This window comes from Protobothrops mucrosquamatus, unplaced genomic scaffold, assembly GCF_001527695.2.
Source record: "Protobothrops mucrosquamatus isolate PMUCROS unplaced genomic scaffold, P.Mucros_1.0 scaffold984, whole genome shotgun sequence".
Taxonomy (NCBI): domain Eukaryota; kingdom Metazoa; phylum Chordata; class Lepidosauria; order Squamata; family Viperidae; genus Protobothrops; species Protobothrops mucrosquamatus.
The window spans coordinates 579,614-599,662 of NW_015387224.1; the positions used below are offsets into that span (position 1 = coordinate 579,614).

The following is a 20,049-nucleotide window of genomic DNA, read 5'->3' on the forward strand; positions in this document are numbered from 1 at the left end:
ATCAAATATGATTTCAATTAGTATTTTCAGTAAATTAATAATTCAGTAAATTAATAGCAAAAAATAATTTAATTGGCATAAAATAATTCATTTGCATTTATTTGTAATGGTTCAAAGAATGTTTGGAAAAATGTTCGGCCCTCCAGCATGTTCACTTCATCCAATCTGGCCCTCTTTGAAAAAAGTTTGGACACCCCTGTACTAGAGGGTATCTATCCATCACATTTCTGATTATATTGCATATTGATGTCAAAAATAAATATGTTTGCTTGAAAAACTAAAAGTAAAAAATGTTACTTAATATTATTAGGTCCCTTATTTCATTTGCTTTGGATGTTTTTTTTTATAAGCTCGATGGGTGAAAGTAACAGATTACATTTTTGCATAATTAGCAGCATTTACTGGCTGCTCTTAAAAAATATTTCTCAAAACATATATTTAATGAATATATCCTCCATATAGCACCGAGTTGAGATTTGAATTTATTTGGTTTCACCCTCTTAATTAGGTATATAGATTTTTTTCTTGCCTAGCAGCAAGGTTGGTTCCCATGTTGTAAAAGGCAAATTTGGAAAAAATATAAAAATACACACATTATTGGCATCTTTTTTCTATATAACAGTGCTATCTACGGTATGTAGAAACCTTATATTATTTGAAATGGCAATTGATAATAGAAAATTGAGAAGTATTGGCAATGAATCCAGGAGGCAACACTTTTGGGACTCCTAAGATCCTGAACTAGGTCAGCAATCTATTGCAGTCCTCCATCAGATTTCATTTGGTAAAGCCAGTAAATTTCATTTCCTGATTTTAAAAGTTTAATCATGCCTTTTATTTATGGAATTGCACGCATCAGATGAATGACTAAGTGGCAGTACTTTCATACCAAACTGTTTGAGCATGTACATCATTGGGAACTTTACAAATAAAAGAAAAAGTAATGTCAAACAGAAAGTTTTGTTTCTTTGATTTCCAATAGGGTACCACTGGTATTAATGTGCAGATTCTTTTTGGTTTCTTATTTCTCCCCATTTATTCCCCCCCCCCCTATTTTCTTAAGATATTGATCTCAAAATACAAAATGGCACCAAATTGGCAAGTCTGACTGACAGAGTAAAGTAATAATTATAAGTAATTTTTATTAACTTAGAAAGAAAATGGACTATGGGTTCTCAGGGGATAATAGAATGTAAAGCTATCTTTCAGAATTCCTATCCATCATCGCAGGGTCCAGTGAAATTAATCAGCAACAACAAAAGTACTATGCTGACATATTGAAGGATTTAGGTTTCTATGAGAACTTCTCTTGTTCCATTATAAGTATGTTTTTTATAAATAATACCCTTTTGTACACATTATTTCATTTTAAGAATCATAGAAAACATTTCCATTATTTCAGCTTGTCTATCTCAGTTCTTTTCTAAGCATCTAAAGAAAAAATAGTTTCATTCTCTTCAGGGTCTTTCTAATATTTTGCTCATTTTCCACTTCCTTTCTCAGTTTGGACAATTGTCAGATCTCCAGAATTAGTGATATTTTAATGTGGGAGTGGGAAAGTTGGGTGTCAGCTGTATGGGCAGAGAGCTATTTAATAAACTATATATATTTGTATAATGTCAAGGGGGGGGTTGCTTGTTTGTTCCAATAGCTTTCAATGATAACCAAGTGGAATGAAGAAAAAATATATAACATTAAGTAGTTCTTAAATTTCCTTTTGACAAACATGCCACAAGTTCTAAGTTCTATAATTTTGTTAACTATTAAAGTGAAGAACCCATCTTGATTCTTTTCAGAGAACTTTAAAAACCTTTCCTTCACCTTCTCAACTTCATCACTAACCTTCTTTATTAAATAGACATGTATTTATATATGCAGACACATTTACATATAAACCTACTTGTTACTCCAAAAAAACATGATTTGTCTGACAATGCGTTTGCATAGATAACTTCAATACAAAACAACATAGGTAGTTGTTAGGTAGTCTGTAATCTTTTAAAATTTCCTATTTATTAAAACTGTTCCTCATTAATTAATAAGTATATGCTCTGTTGATTAATTTAGCAATAAAACATACTGTGCTTCATTTCTGTATCTAAATCTTTGGCACATGCTTCATGAATCTTTCAGCAATAATTACCCAAATCCTATGTAAAACTACACAATGATAACTCCCATCCATTTCAAATATATATTGTATTGCTGCTTTTTACACTATTGCATTAGATGCAGCCACGTCAAAACACATTCCTGGGAAGAAGAGATAAGATAACCTTTATTGTCATTTTTTTTACTGTGGGCACAACGGGACACATCAAAAATGAAATTTAGTTGCCCGCTCTCAAAGTGAACACATACATGACACACACCTAAACATACTATATACAACATATCTAAAAAGTGCTGCAGTCCGGATCATTCATTTCCGTCCCCTAACCCCCACACTTTTGAGAGATAGAAGTAAAATAAACTGTTCATTACACTGCAAATTAGCTATTAGGATTGTAACAACCCACACTAACTAACATTTCAATAGCTTTAGTTTGATGTAGAGGTCCAATATTTTTTTCCTAATATTTGCACGTTGAAAAAAATCCTTTTAGTGATATCACAATGTATATTTTATTTCTTCTAAAAGTAATTTAATTTCTATAAAGCTATAAAAGAGCAAATATATATATTATTAAAGATTGGAATAAAATGTAAACTATTCATGTTTCTTATTTACTGTTTTAAAGTATCAAAGTATAATATACAAAATTAAGGGTAGTGAATCTTTATGAAACTGTGTTATTTGTTTTCATTAATATGTTTTATTGACTTCAAATTTAAAATGTAAACTTTATTCAAATGGGTAGTTTAAGTCAAAATGATTCCATATCTTTACTTGTATCTGCACTCTGGTATTCTGTTACCAAATAAATCTCTATTGTCTTTCTTTGAAACAATTAGAATAACTAGAACTTATATTGCTTCTGAGAGACCATGGATTGCAAATTGATAACAAAATATAATTATGTAAGGAAGGGTTTTCATTTTTTATGGCCTAATGATGTTTGTGATACTGTACATAATTATAAATGCAAATTATGATTCTAATAACAATTCATGCTGTAAAGGTTTCTTTGAGACAAACTTTGTCAGTATGGTTCAGTTGGTATTTGAAGTATGGTCATCTGCATCTAAACGAGTAGCTCCAAGACAATCAGATTATATATTAGTTACTTTGGTGAGAATATCGCGTAAGTGGAATGGAAACTTCATTTTGAGTCTAATATTAGACCTTGCTTTGGAAAATTCCTTTTAAATGATCACAAGCTGGGAATAGCAAAAGAATTTAACTTTCAGCAGACAGCATTCTCAAAGAATTTGCTTATGTTAGGTCCCTGGGAAAGCAGATGTGAAGTTTAGTGAACTGAATTATTTTGACCTGATGCAGTATCTATGTCAATTATTAAGGTCTTCTCCCTGATCTTCTGTTTCCAGAATATCTTCATTCTTTAAACATCCATTTACTTGAATAGGATATTTTGATTGCTCGTTCAATAAGCCTAAGATATTTGAATCAAATTCTTACTTAAACAAATGTCTTTTCCCCCCCTTGCATCTGCCATTTAGGTAGTAATCTAACACCTAGAATAGAATTAAAGAGTGAGTGTCTGAATTCAGTTATTTTTTAATTCTGGATAAGTATGCTGTTGTTAGTTAATAAGCACCTAAAGGAATACTTTAATGTGATTAGTCATATATCAATTAGTTTACAGGTAGTCCTCAATTGTCAACCACTTCTTTGGTGACCAGTCAAACTTACAGTGATGCTGAAAATAGAAACAACTGGCTCTCAAAGTTGCGGTCTACATCATGTCCTAGCAGTCATATAATCAAAATTCAGACACTTGCAACTAGCATGTGTGATGTTGTGTTTAACAACCCATAGTGATTCACAACCACAGTCAGATCTGCTGGAATTGAGGTTGTAAGTTGGCACAGTCACGTAATATCATGCTTAACTACCACACTACTTAGTAATTGAGTGACCAGTCCTAATTCCAGTTGGTAAATGAGGATTATCAGTATTGTTCTTTAATGAACTGACATAATATTTAGAATTAATTGGACTCCATTATATTTCTATAGATAAGAACTGTCAAAATCACCATTTTGTTGGGATATAATAAAGATAATGCTTCTTTAAAACACATGTTTCTCCACTGTTCTATATTTACTAAGTTTGGGAGAAAGTAGTGAACCATATAAATATGACTGTGTGACTAAAAGTAAAATTCTCAGAGGTTAATATCTCTTTTTCTATAATTTTTAATTAAAACTTTTGAACAGGAAGAAAAAAACTAGCAAACTAATATAAAGTAGGGAGAGAAAAATAAAGGAAAAATTGCAAAAAAGAAAAATAGAAGAAAAGTAGAAAAGAAAGAAAAAATATATGAAGAAGTAACTTCCAATATTATTCATAACAGTTATATGTACAAAGATATTTGACCTCTCTCTAAAGTTACCTTCTTTCTATAATCTATCCTGTCTAATCATCAAAACCATAAGTCATTTTTGGTTCATTTTTTTCATTTTTACCCAAAAAATCCATGAGGCTTTCAGTCACCAATAAATGTACATAATGCTTTTTCTCTAATCAAAGAAGTCAGTTTATCTATTTCAGCAAGATCTATTATCTTCACCAACCATTCCTTCACAATGAATAATGTCAAATCTTTCCAAATCTAGGTCTATGGTAATCTTGCTGAAATAATCATTTATTGAAATAATCTTCTATAGTCTATAATATTCTCTTGAACTACATACAAGTACATGAAATTTGACAACTAAACAGCATAAGTGGATTCTCCATGCCTTTACTGTGGCCAAAAGGCTGATACACAGATAGTTATTCACTTAAGTTACAACCATTAATTAATGTCATATTTAATCTTCAGTCATTATTTGTTCTTAACAAAATGCAATCCTTACCTGCCATTTAGTAAAAAATGTTTTGATTCTCTAAAATCTCAACTGATCTAATTCAACTGTTTCTAGATGAATGGTATAGCACATCATAATTAATAATTTAAATGGAATATCATTTTTCTAAGGAGAGGGCAATTGATGAAAACAATGTTAAGTTTATTGAAAAAAATTGTCAGTTTCTAGATTCATAAGCTGGAATTGGGGCAAATCATTTTAGAATATGCATACATAATTTAGTACAAATTAGATTTTGTGTCAGAGGTTTTTTGGAAGATAGTATGCTATTTATTTATGTATTTATTAATTTGAATTTATATGTCCGCCTACTTGCTACTAGTGACTCTGGGTAGCTTACAAAAATATTAATCTCTGATGTTTAAATTTCTATTTTAATATTAAACTTTGTTTGTGCTTTGATGTTTGGATATTGCTTTAATTGTATTTATGCTGTTTAGGCTTGTTTTGTTTAATATATTTTATATATTTTGGATACAAACAAATCAAATTCTGTTGCATTTGATATATAATGGTGATGATCTTTGTGAAGTGATTAAAGACGCTTGAACTCAATTTTTCTTAGCATAGTTGAAATATCAGGGATATCATCTGTTCCTTGTTACTTGACTTAATGTTCTACAAGGTGAAAAATCTTAATAGGATTAGATAATTTGGGGACCTCCTATGCTTCCCTCCCCCCATTTTGTGATTCTCAGAGCACTTCCAAATTGTACTGCCATAATTTAGGAAAACTGCTAATCTAGAGTAATGTGGTTTTTCCTGTTTCCTTTTTTTGCTGCTTTATAAATAATATGTTGATTTTGCTCCTTAATTCCATATCCAACCTTCTCAAACAAAATGTTGAAAAATTGATTCCAACTACCTAATTAATGTCACTAGTCAAGTAACCCTACTTCCTATGGTACCCAACAAGAAAAACAAATCTCTTTAGTTATGATTGCCTCTAAAAATGTTTGGTAAACTTTTAGATAGATTTCTGGTTTTGTTGGTTTTTTAAGCATCAGTATCTCTTAAATTATATGTTGTTGCATTACAAGATTCATCTGTATCATTTTGGAACTGACAAGGTAATCAATCTGCTCTAAATTCTAATTTCTTGGTCTGCTACTTTGTGCAGGTAAATCTCACTTGGCAATTGTGCAGCGGGTGAATAATGAAGGGGAAGGGGATCCTTTTTATGAAGTCTTGGGCATTGTTACCTTGGAAGATGTAATTGAAGAGATCATCAAATCTGAGATTCTAGATGAAACAGATCTCTACAGTGAGTATTAAGCACCACAGTGTTTGCCCTCAGAATTTTATAAAGGCCTTCTTGTAATAAAGTTTTCTGTCTTTTTACTTTTTGAGGTAAATTACATTTTGAGATGAATTAAATGTGAACTAAAATTGAAAGCCTGGCCTAATTCAAAATGCATGTGACTGCCTCTATATCATAACAAAAGGAGACAGTCTTATCAATAGACAGCTATTTTAGAAGATAAAGGATCAAATTTTCACAATAAGTGATCAATTTTATACCTTTTAATTTAGTCTGATGCTTTAAAATGATCTGTTACCTTTCTTCTAGTTGTCTCCTATACATGGTATTTGAGAGTGTAAGAATATTGTCAAGAATTAGGCAGCAAAATGGCTTGGATTAGCCCTCAGAAGCACTGTATGTCTTCTCTGAAAATGTCAGAAAATTTTTACTACTGCAATGCATGGTTTGTAGTACCTCATGTGCCATCACTGCAGTTTGTTGTGGAAAAGAGACAGACAGTTGTAAAAAAACAATGTAGATTGGGCTGCAGACATTTTGGAAAATGTACATGTATTTTTGTTATGCTGTCATATCTGGTCAAGCATATTTTCAGATGCTGAACTCAGTAATAAATGCAAATACAGATCTGAATCCTGACAACACAGAGCCTCGGTTGGGAGGGTGTGTTTTTCAGTATGTGATTGTGGTTTACCATCATTGGAGGCCCAAATGAGTTCTGTGACCTGGAACATTTGTTAGTATACCAGTTATACTTTTTCCTGGACAGGAGTATCTTCCACTAATGGGTTTTCTTCCTCAATGGATTTGATATAGTCCTATCCTCAAGCTGTAGCTAGTGATTTAGGCAGCAGCCAAGCTGCTGAAGGTGTAGCTATACATATTCTACTACTGCTGAAACAACTGCACTAGTTGTAAACAAACTTCACAGTATATACAGTAACTTCCTAAATAGTTCAAGAACAGGGCACCGAGCAGATCACCTTTGGAGATATAACCTTATGCAGTCAATTAAGGAGGTTCTAGTGTTTCTGCAATGATCTGTAGGCAACAATTTGCTGGGACCATTGTGCTAGCCTTTCTTTGGGATATTTTCTACTCAATTATTCAAGTTGCTTACTGTGATATATCTTAGGCTCCTATTAAAATCTCTTCAGCTATACCTTTTCTACATGAATGCTGTTTGTTAATGTTTGTTTTATCAGATTTACATAGCTGCCCATCTCACACAAGATGACTCTGGGCAGCATCCCTAAAATCCACTGGTTTACACATGTTATAATATCAACTAAATTAATTATTTAATTTGTTAAAATTGTTTTGTTAAAAACAATTAATTATTAAAACCAAGATTGCAAGAGGGTCAAAATCTGAATGATATGCATGATGTAGCCACAGTACAGGCTCCTTACTGGAAGGGGATCCCCAGGCCTGATGCAAAAAGCATGTTTTGAGAGCTTTCAGGAAGGCCATACGGGTTGGGGCTACCACTTCAGGGCAAATAATATCGCAAAGGGCAAGTGCTGTGGCAGAAAAGGCTTTTTTCCTAGGCCCCATCAGACAGAATTTTTTTAGCTGATGGGACCTGCAGCATGACTCTCCTGCCAAACTTGATGGGATGGGTAGATGTAATCAGGGAGAGGCAGTCCCTCAGATAATATGGCCTCATATCATGTAGGGCTTTGAAGATCAAAAACAGCACCTTGAATTGGACCAAGAGTCAAATTGGTAACCAATGAAAACTCACAGATCAAAGGTATAATGTGTCTTTCTAGAGACATATATCATTGCCCATGCCATTGCAGCTGGAGTTTCTGGATGCTCTTCAAAGGCAGCAGCATGACAGTAATCCTTTTGGGAGATGACCACGAAGTGAGTAATTGTGAGCAGTACCTCATGATCCAGGAACAGGTGCAACTGGCACCCAATACAAAGTTGTACAAAGGCCCTTCTGATGTAATAGAATGTGTGAATGACCTTGGAGGAAAAAGGAAAGAGATGCTGCCTAGGAAACAGACAAGAGATGCAAGAGCCCCAGTGGCTTAACCATTAGAGAAAGAAATTTAGAAATGACCCTTCCTGATGGATCAATCAGTTAAAAGTGGCAGGAGGAAGTTAGCCGGGGGCAGTGGCGTGAGCCTGTAATCCAGCTACTCAGGAGGCTGAAGCTGGCGGATCGCTTGAGCTCAGGAGTTCTGGGCTGCAGTGGGCTATGCCGATCGGGTGTCCAGCATCAATATGGTGATATGGCAGGAGGAAGTTTGTGCCTTCAGATTTGCAAGATTCTGTTAATGTAGCCTTACCGTGATATAAAATTAGTTAATCTAATCCTGTTTCCTGTTTGGTTTAGGGAACTGTTTCCATAATGTCTTTATGTGGGGGTCAGAGTAGGGTCCTTCCTTTTGCAGCCTCCTTCACAAGTCCTCTGGAATCATGAGAGAGTTGAGGAATTCTCTGGCTGTGGAGAAGAGCTGAGGAAGAAAAAGTCTGTTTCTCAGGCAAATTTTACCTGATATCAGATTCCACCCAATACTTCTTTTATGAAAAAAGTGTATATGAAAATAACATAATAACACAATCCCCAAAGATATATACATTTTGTTAAAAGGCAACACTCAGTATGATAAACCATGTCTGACATTAGCTAATCTTAACATATACTAAAAAACAGCTTCAACCCACAATATCTAGATCAGGGGTAGGCAACCTTGGCTCTTTTATGACTCGTGGACTTCAACTCCCAGAATTCCTGAGCCAGCCACGCTGATGGAAAAGGGAGGTTTCCATACTGAGCCATGCTGGCTCAGGAATTCTGGGAGTTGACGTCCACGAGTCATAAAAGAGCCAAGGTTGCCTACCCCTGATCTAGACAATAGTTAATGCTTGCTGCAGTCAAATTTTATTTTCAGAAGATGGCATACTAAAAAATTTCATAGTTATAAACTTCTTAAAAAGAATATGTTTGACAAAATCTGCTTAGGACAATCCTTCTAGTACAGTTGATGTTACCATTTTAAAATGTAATCTGCACTACAAGGTATATAGCAGGTTGCCCTTTAAACCAGGTGGGTCCAACCTGTGCCCCCTGGACCACATGAGGCCCTGAACAGCTAATAATGCATCCCCACAAGATCATAAACTTTTAACATCATTATATATTTTATATACATTAACTATATTATATATTTTATATGTCGCCCCAAACAGTTCTTCACTCAGTGGCACAGACAAATCAAAAGGTTGGACACCATGCTCTAAACTTTCTATTACTAATTTAAATTATAAATTAAATTACAAAAATAACAAATTACAAAATTAGAAATACTGAAAGCCTGTATGATTTGCTGTATATATTGCACGTAGTTTGTTATACCGATAATAGTCTGAAATATTTGGTAAATTTAAGATTATGTCTAAAAAGAATCAGTTGTAAAAGAAAAGAAAATACAAACTCAAAGGGCAGACTCAATGGACTATTAGGTCTTTTTCTGCCATCAGTGTTCTGTGTTTCTATATTCTATAAGCATATTTAAATATGCCTATTACAGCACAGTTTCCTTAATTTCATATTGGCTCGTCATTTTTATGCACAATCATCAGACATTTGCAACACTCATTTCATTAAACACTTCCCTCCTAGAAGATTTTCAATCTATTTAGATCTTTAGCTATGATTGTATGAAGCTCTCCTTATTTTGTACATGAAAAATAGCCAACAGTTTCATCTGATCCTGTGACACCATTAAAATTAATGCAGTTTTCCTATTAGCATAAAACGTGCTGGTACAAGAGAAACAAAAATGCCAAATATTTTTTTTGTCTATCACTATTCAAAGGAATGTTGGATTATTTTCTGCCGATTATCTCTTTTCCTCACTGTTGTCATTATTTGTAAAGCCAGGAACACTTCCTCAGTGCCATAATTTATGCCTCACTGCCCTAATTTTTAATGCAGAAAAGCAGCAGTTGGGAACACTCTAACAGGTCTTTACATGTTAACTTAATAAAAACAGATCTTACATTAATTTACGCAGTAGCTTGCTTTGATAAGGTAAAGACTTTTATCAGAAGTTACTCGATATCACAAACTTTTAATTAGATGGATGGAGTTTCTCAGAGGTTTGTGAACTTCTATTTGTGTAAATAACAACAGCTTGTAATAATTGTGTATCAACGTTAAAAATGGAATCACAAGGTAAACACTGGAATGAAATGTAATGAATATTTTATTTGTTTTATCTCTAGCTGATAACAAGACCAAAAAGAAAGTAGCCCACCGGGAGAGAAAACAGGATTTCTCTGCCTTCAAACAGACAGATAGTGAAATGAAGGTTAAAATCTCACCACAATTGCTTTTGGCAATGCATCGTTTCCTAGCAACAGGCAAGTGTGGTTTATTAAAGTTCTTATCACATTAGGATCTAACTGCTAAATGGTTAACAGAATCGATGAAATAGTGGATGGGGTAGGGAAGCTGTGTTAGGGAATTGTATATTGTGTCTCGTTCATTATATTCTCTTCTCTTATAGTTTATGGTCAGTGCTGATAGAAATTCTGAGAGTTTAACAGAAATAGAGCTAGTACAACTTAAAATTGTTTGAGAGGGTCAGGGTAAGGAGCAGCATCACATTACTTTCATAGACTTGATCAGGCTAAAACTGAACTGGATTCCATTAGGAAAGTCATGTAACTTTCTTTGTCTTTCATTTAATTAAAAATAGTTGCTGGAATGAAACAAAAGTGCAGGACTGAATCCTGTTCATTCAAGATAAATCTTTCCCTTTTCTCTTCCTGCCTTCTCCACAGTTTCCTTTTTTCTTTTATATGTGTGCCTTTTTCCTTTTGGGAGGAAAAATATTTTAGGTCGAATTTCCAGGTGGAGTAGCCAACAAAAAACAGAAGAAAGATATCTTCTTTAATTGCTTTCTCCACTTCTGGTCTCACTTAATGAATAGACAGGTACCTGCAGTCTATTATTGCCCAGATGGATTGATAAATTCTTGGGCAGTCTGAGCAGTGACATGGACATGGTGAACATGGCAGAGGACAGAGATAATAAGTTAACAGAGATGTGTTGGCCTGAGATATTTGCCATTCTACTTTTGTATTTATTTTAATAATGTGCTAATCAATGTATTATGTCTTAACAAATGTGCTATACGTTATCAATCAAGTTGTTTTTGTGTTTTCAGAGGTTGAAGCATTTGGCCCATCCCAAATGTCTGAAAAGATCCTCCTGAGGCTACTAAAGCATCCCAATGTTATTCAGGAGCTGAAGTATGATGATAAAAACAAGAAAGCCCCCGAATACTACCTCTATCAGCGAAACAAACCTATTGATTACTTCATTCTAATTTTACAGGTCAGACTATCATTATAAGCATTTGCTTCTCCTGTAACTCTCATCTGACTAGCATGACTATTCAGTGACAGTGTCTAATGTCAGAAGGGTCATCATAGTTCCTGTATTACCTTGTTACTTGTTCTGCCTGCATTATGCAACCTAAGATTTAGTTAAGCAAGATACCCTTCATCCTAATAGTGAGTGAATGGCTTTTTAAAAAACAAATGGCAGCTTCAGAGATATTGGCAAAGGGTCCATTAGTAAGAATGGGAGCTCTTTTTTCAGTGCAGATAGTGGGAGGATGGAGCTGAGCTGGTTTAAAATATCAGGAAGAGGGCAAAAGTCAAGATAATACTTCCTCCTTCCATAGTTCCAGTCTGAGTCATTCTTTTAGAAAGATTTCAATCGATGCCATCTTATTTAATGGGAAATTGAGCCACGGTGGAAAAAATCAATTTTCAATAAAATTATTATGTTTGTATTAAAATTTTGAAAATGAACTAATTCTACTTTATTGTAAGGCTATGTTAATAGAATCTTGCAAGTCTGAAGACACAAATTTCACTACTTGGTCCATTAAAGTGGGTCTTTCTTAAGTTTCTCTGACATAAAGCGACTGCAGGCTCCTGCTTCTCTTGTCTGATTGCTTCCTAGGCAGCATCTCCTCCTCTTTTTCCCCAAGATCTTTCATACATTCCATTACAATAAAGCATGAGATGAAAGAAAAAGGCACAATCTGAAAATGACCGAAGAAATTGCTGTTGACCCTTTTGAAGAAAAGGTGAAAAAATTAGCCTGTATAAAACCAGGGCCATGTATTACATTCTTATTCAGTTATTCATCATACAATATTAGACATACTCCTAATTAATATTAACTACTTTTAATGAACCATTAAAATAATCCACTTAATTACATAATTTAAGTCCCTGTACATGTTTTCAAGTCATCATTCCCCTTGCTAACTACATTGGCTAAGGATACTGAGAATTGTAAGTAAGCAACATCTGGAAGGTAATGTTATCTGAGTTTTGGTTTTTGACATAATTAAAGTAGAGTGAAAACCAAATTATTCTAAAAAGTAGTGGGAACAGATTGAAAACAATTAAGCAGGAAATAAGCTTGAAAATCACTCTTTCTCCCAAACTAAATATTTTTAGATCAATAACCAGAAGAGATGACATTTTAATGCAATCCTAGTATGCAAATTATTAATTTGTGGTATTATTTTATGGGTAATCTGTAATATGAATTGGACTAATCTTAGTTTTGCCTAATAAACTAAACAATTATGTACACTGTAGTAAGCAAACAGCACCATCTACTGGTTTGCTTTTAAAACAAATGAAGGCAGAAAACAAAAACAATATTTTGGTCTTTAGATTTGCTGTTGACAATGCTACCGGTATTTAGTTTAATGCATTAATTTGGTGTTTTTGAACAAAACTGAAATTTTCTACACTATTTCTCCTTAGCTATTATGGTTTTGATATTTCCACACATCAATTAACAAGGTAGTTTGAATGTTTGTTAGGAGCATTATCTTCACTGATAAAAATTGATTTATACAAATTTGTTTCTTCAGATACCTATGCAGATGTTATTTTTACAGAGAAAAATGAACTATGAATTCTGAAGCCTATCTTTGGTTGCCCAAAATAGCATGAAGGTCATTAAATCCTGAACGAAATTTGAAATATTGTCAAGATACGATTTAATGTATTTTATGTTATAATTGCAGTTTAACTTGTTTTTCTAAAGTATTTTTAAAAGCCTTTAAAATTAGTCATGAAGAAAAAAGTTGCAAATCTGATCTTATTGAGCTTTTATAAAATATATAACTTTTTATTTAAAAAAGGATTTCTGTGTAAAGAGCATATTTATTTTTATTTTGCTTCTCTTGTATACTGAATCATAGTCTATTCTTGAGTCATTTATCTGCTTAAGTCACCTCTAGTTTTGAATGAATAAATTCTTTGTTATAGCCAAAGGCCTACAAGAAATAAAAAAAAGTCCAGACAGTAATCCAATAGTGTGTTACATAATGAATAATACAGTGGGGAAACAAACAGATTGTAAAATGAAAGCAATAGGGAATAAGTGCTATAGCTGGAGAGGGAACTGGTTTTGATAGTATACTCTTACCATTTATTGCTGTACTCTACATGCTGCATACAGAATTTGGCTGTGTATAAGATTGAAGAATTAATCTAGGTGCTCTTGGAAGTTCACTAAATGGACCATAATTATCATTATGTCCCACTTGAGATGCCTCACAGCAGGCTCAACTGTAGTCCTTCCATAACTTCTATGTGCACAATGTCAGCACCTCCATAAAAAGTGAAGTTTTAATGGCCTTCAGGAAGACTAGAATGGTGGGGGCTTGTTGAATCACCAGTGGAAGGGTATTCCAAAAAGTAGGAGCAGCCACAGAAAAGGCATGCTTCCAAGATCCCACTAGATTTCAGGGAGGGGACCTAGAGCGTGCCCATCCTACCTGATCTAATGGGTGTATATTCTTAGGGAGAGGTGGCCTCACAAATAATCAGGTCCCATGGCCTATAGGGCTTTAAAGGCAATAACCATCAGCTTGAATGACACCTGAAAGAAATCAGGGAGCCTGTGCGGCTCATACAATAAAGGTATAACATAGGTGAGCCTATGGGCACCTAATACTCTAGACCAGTGGTTCTCAACCTTTTTAATGCCGCGACCCCCAACCGGTCGTAAGTCGAGGACTAAACCGGTCATAAGTCGAGGACTAAACCGGTTGTAAGTCAAGGACTAAACCGGTTGTAAGTTGAGGACTACCCAACCGGTCGTATGTCGAGGACTTTCCCTGCCCGGGAGCGCTGCGCATGCATGGTTCCGTCCCCTGCGCCGGCCGAGGCGTAGCTGGCAAGCGGCAGAGACAGAGCAGGCCGACCACCAGCTGGCCCAGCCCAAGGGAGGTAAGGCACCCGCCGGAAAAGAGGAAAAAAATGGCGGACAGCCTTGCATGGCGACCCCCGTGAAATGGTCGATCGACCCCAAATGGGGTCGCGACCCATAGGTTGAGAACCACTGCTCTAGACACCGCTGTGTTCTGGGCCAGTTGTAACTTCCAAGTGGACTTTAAGGGCAGCTTTAGAGCTTTACAATAATGCAGCCAGAAGGTAATTTATATGAGTGATTGTGAGCAAGGCCTCTTGGTCCAGAAAAGAGTGCTATTGGTGCACAAAACAAATCTGTACAAAGCATCCCCTTGCCATGGCTATATCTGCTCATTAAGCAGGAGCAGTGAGTCCAGGAACACCCCCCTGCAATGGCATTACTTGCCTAGCCCCAGTAGAGATGTATAACTCAATCCTCATTATATACAGCATTGTATGAAGACATTTCATTTGTATCAAGTGTCCTTGAATCCAAAGAATGGGTACCACCCTTTTATAGGCTTGTTGTAAATCTGCCTTCGAGCAGAGCAGAAGAGAGAATGTGAAGTCAAGCTTGAGAGAAAGCTTTGTGATGCTTTGGGAGTTCCAAGATGGCAAGGTTCCATTTCCAGGATCTAACATTAAAGACTCATTTGCTATTCCACATCCAGAACTTATTGTTCAAAAAGAACCCTTATAGCTAAAGCTTCAGGAAAAGATTTAGGTCAGTAATTTAGACTCTGACTTGGAAGATTTTTAATGCTGCTTAAAATTTATTTTGTAACTCAAAAGAATTTTACCTGCCTCTGTGCTGAGTCTATTTTTCTCTAATTTGCTATATTTAGTCATTGTTTTATTACCTCATATCAAAGTGTAAAGGAAATAACTTGCAGTGTAAATTAGGCATTGTAAATCCTTCTTAAGATTTTTGATCCGTTGAAGGGATAGTTGCATTTTAAAGAGGATGGTGGTTTCTATACTACTCATGCAAACCTTGTGAAAGCTGCAAGAGGGTAAAACATAATGTAGTACAGTCCATCAAACCAATGGTTGAACCCTAGAATTGCCAACTCATATACTGTAATCTCTATTTGGCTAGGTTTGAGAATCAGTGGTAGTTGTCAGATCCCCACTTAGTCATGGAGTTCACTGGGTAGTTTTGGTTCAATTACTGTCTATTAATCCAAAGTACCTTAAAATGTTTTGTAAAGAAAGAAAGATACTGTCTGTATTACATGCTGAAGGTTTTCATAGAAGGCCTCAATTGTATTTGGATCAGAAAAACTTTTAATGTTTATGTAGAAATATGTAACAGTATACTTAACAGCTTTGTAGAATTTGTACTTACAGAAATTGTACCATTATCTATTGCTGAAGTCTCTTTTAGGTCGGTATTTATGGTAATACAGCTATGATACTTTTAATGATCTCTTTGTATAGTTCCTCACATGTGTTCTATGCTTGATGGGGTGAATTCTTGGCATAGACTAGAGTAAGGTTTTATTCTGAGAGTTAGAACTTCCATAGAGATTTTGGTTGGGTTCACACATTATACTAAGTCATAATGTAATTTGTTTGGTTTTAGCTTATAATAATAATAAGCAACCTCACCACTACATTTTCTTCAATAAGCCACAGCCAAAGCAACTTTGGTGTACCGCCATGTGTGAACCTTGCCTTTCACAGAATTTTATCTATCAAGGTGTAATCCTGTTTAACACAGGAGTTAAAATTAAAGCATTCCCAATAGCTGGATATCCAGCCTCCATTTAAATAATTCAATTAAAGGGGAGCTGATCACCTTTGATAATTGATTCCTATGTTATGCTACTCTTATGGTTAGAAAGATTTTTCTAATATTTAACATGAACTGATTTTAGGCCATTACTCTTAGTCCTGTATGCTGTGAGAACTGGCTTTAACTTTCTTCATGTTAAAACTGTGATCATATTCTTTTCCTGATCTTTCATTTAATCTAGTTTGCATTCCTGCTATTGTTCCAGTCCTACTAGAATTTTTGATCACGCTGAAAAATATTTGAGAGAAAATGAGATCAACCCCTAAATAATTAGAAAAAATTAATGGGTTAAGAAGGATAACATTTTTAATAATATCTATGTATTTATATAAATTATTTATTTATTTTATTTGTTGAATACATTTCTTGTCTTTTTTCCAGGAGCAACATATAGCTTACAAAGAGAAATCCATCTGTCCTGTGAGCTAGATTGTGCTGAGAGAAAGTGACAAGTCTCTAAGTCACTGCTAAGTTTCTATAGCTAAGGGTAGATCTGAACCTACAACTTACCACTCCTACTTCAGTTTCTTAAATACTATTTCACCTTGATTCCTGGTGATTCTGTGTCGTTTTTCACTTCAGGACCAAGTCCAAGCTACCCTTTCTCAGTTCCATAGAATACACTTTACACAGGATTGCACTTTCAGCTATCTCAAACTTCAAACCTTTCTAGGATCATCCTGAATTTCAGTCACGCAGAGATCTTTCTGCCATTCAGTAAGACATTCTATCATATTGACTTCATGAATCCCGCTTGGGACCAAGACATGTTTCAGAGGCTTTTTACATTTTATAGTGTAAAATGGAAGTACCTTTGCCTTCCATGGAAACTTGTGTCTCTTTTCTTTGATGGACAGGATTCATAAATAAGATTGTTGATCTTTCTTTGTTCTTAGTTCCGTTGAACTTAGAGTGGGGTACACATTTAGATTTGGATCAAATAAATGATTGCTGGTTGGTAACAAAATAATGGTGCCACATCTGTTACTTAGAACCTCTTTGCAAAGTTGCTTAACATCTTTAGTTTTTTTTAATTAACCCATTCAGGTCACTCCAGAGAGCCATTGTTCATATAAATAAGCAGAGTACATCATTCTCAATCCCTGATGCAATTCGCCTTGCAAATTTTAGGAAATATGTATTCAGTATTTTGTAGTAATACATCCTGTTGGAGCAGACAATGAAACCTCCATCTATTTAAACAAATCTTATATGTATGATAACTATCATTGGGTAGTGAGAACATTATTAGGGTTTTGCTTTAATAAACTTGTTTGCATTGCGACAATGAGACAGCACAGTTATTTCTGTATGACAGAATTAAATTGGATCTCTGCTAAACTTTTCACCATCCATAGAAGGAATCTCTCCTCTATATGTTTTTTAAATTCACTTCTCTTTTATCTCAAGATCATTTTGAATTTTCTTTTCATCTTATAGAATATTAACATCAGTTTACATCATCTATTAATTTTATAAATCCCTTCATTCGACTCATTAATATTAAGAAAAATAATCCAGGGCTAAGCTTTCTGGTATCCCATTTTATATCTCATTTCAGTTTGAGAAATGAAACTCAGTTCCGTTTCAATAATGGTTTTCGAATAATCTGTAGATCCATATTACAGAGTTGTGATTCAGCTGATAATTAACTTGCTAATCAGACTGTCATAGAATAGTTGATGAATTTTTTGCTAAAGTCAAGATATGTTACTCCTATTGCATTTCCACAGTCTTACAAAGGAAGCTACCTGGTAAAAAAATAAATTAATTTTGAAAGTTTTGTTCTTAATAAATCCACCTTAACTTCTAGTATTTTCCATATTATTTTCAAGCAAGCCACTTAACATTAATTGCTTTAAAATCAAAATCTTCCCAGGTATCAGACTGACTGGTCTGCAGTTCCTTTTTTCTATAAGGACACTGCATTCCTTCTTCTAGTCATCTGTTATTTCACCTGGTTTGCAAAGTTTTGGCCAGATCTTCAGCAATTTCCTTTTGTTCCCTAGGATGCAATCCATCTGGCCCTGGAGATTTGAACTCATTCAAGGTCAGTATCTGGCTAATATTTCTCACAAGCTTGAACTGGAAACCTGTTCCTTCCTTGGGTTCTTCGTAATTCCCTGGTGGAACACATACTCTTTTCTCATAGAAGATTAAGCTAAAATAGTTCTGCCTTTGTTATCTGTTATCATTTGCCATCTTCAGTTAGCAGCTTATGTACTATTCCCCCCCCCCCGCCGCCTTCTCTTTTATTTTAAACATACCCAAAGAATCTCTTTTTTGTTATTCCTGAGATCCTTTGCTAATTCAGCTTATTCTGAGCTTTTGTTTTCCTGATATATTCTCTGAAAATTGTGGCTACGTGTATGTAGTATTTCTTGGTGATCTAGTAGCTCTCTATTCATTTTCTTTTAAATGCCATTTTAGGGCTTATCACATGTCTTGGTTGTTGTGGTATGAAGACACCCCACTTACTTTTGTTAAGGGTATGTTCTCACAAGACAGTTCCATCTTGTCAGCAGCTTGCTTCTGAGAGGCAGAAGTTGGACTAAGGTGTGCTGGCACCTTATTTTCAGTTCATTGCCAACAAAAGACCTCCCCCCCCCCCGCCACAGGCATTTAAAGTCATATGAAGGAGGAACCCTCAGAAATCAGTGATCTTCTGTGCTCCAATTGTCTGGTGCAGACTGCCTCCTCCCATCCATCCAGTGGACTCTGGACCTCCATGGCTCTTTTGGTGTAGTAAATAAGAGAGCCAGGCATCTCAATTTTTTTTTGCTCTAAATTAGAAGAGAATATTGTAAATTAGACAAGAAAATATTGACCTTGTGGAAAACTGTCCACAAGTGTACCAGCAGGTCAATATTCCCATTGGCAAGCAAAAGATTTAAAAAAGGGAGAACTTCAGCCAACAACTTTTCCTCCTGTTTGCAAATGAGTTGAGGGAACATGTGACTGCAGGGCAAGTTAAATGGGAAACTGTGTGCCTGTATGTATGCATCTGTCTGCATGCATGTGTTTGTATGTATATAGAGAAAAATCTGAATTGAGAAGCATTCTGGAATATTCTTTCATTCCTCTATCCAATAAATATAAAATTGCTCATTCCATTGGTTGCTTTCCTTGAGATTTGACTCACTGGTAAACACAGAGGCAGTGCTGATCTAATTATATTTATTCTGAAGTAAGGCCCATGTATTCAGCAGGAGTATCTCTTAAACAAAGTGTGTACAGGAACAAAAGCTAAAGTATGATGGAGATGGGGAACAACATCCCAGTTTTCCAAACAGGATGTTTGAAGTGGTGAATCTCACTTGTTCACATCTGTGAAATCTTTGTTCCATTTTAGAAGCATTCATCTCTGCTAACACTCATAGGAGGAAGGAGAAAAAGCTGTTTGGATTATCCTCTGGTCAGGGCCCCAACAAGGAGGAGAAGCACGGCACTCTTGACAGCTCTCAGCTAAAGGAAGCTCTCAGCCCTCCTGTGTAACCCTGACCTCTAATCATGCAGGATTTTTCACTTTTAGAGTGCTACACCAGATGCCTCTGATGGCTGGAAATCGTGTGATTTCCAGAACTAGTGTGGTGAAAGTTATAATAATAAAGTCAAAATTAAGCAATACAAAACTAAACTGAATGCCAAATATGTTGAGGGGAGTAATTGATGGTAATCGTTCCTGTTGGTAGATAGCAGTAGGTGGTAGAGCAGACATGTCCAAAGTCCGGCCCGTGGG

General features: G+C 35.1%; 1 protein-coding gene across 1 annotated transcript in view; it reads left to right on the forward strand.

Annotated features, from left to right (window-relative positions):
• Positions 1–20,049, forward strand: part of CNNM2 (cyclin and CBS domain divalent metal cation transport mediator 2) — a 110,388-nt gene that overhangs the window by 78,215 nt on the left and 12,124 nt on the right. The window contains exons 2-4 of the mRNA XM_015819785.2: positions 6,116–6,259; positions 10,502–10,639; positions 11,449–11,618. Of these exons, the coding sequence (XP_015675271.2) occupies positions 6,116–6,259; positions 10,502–10,639; positions 11,449–11,618 (452 nt within the window). The remainder of the gene's footprint in view (positions 1–6,115; positions 6,260–10,501; positions 10,640–11,448; positions 11,619–20,049) is intronic.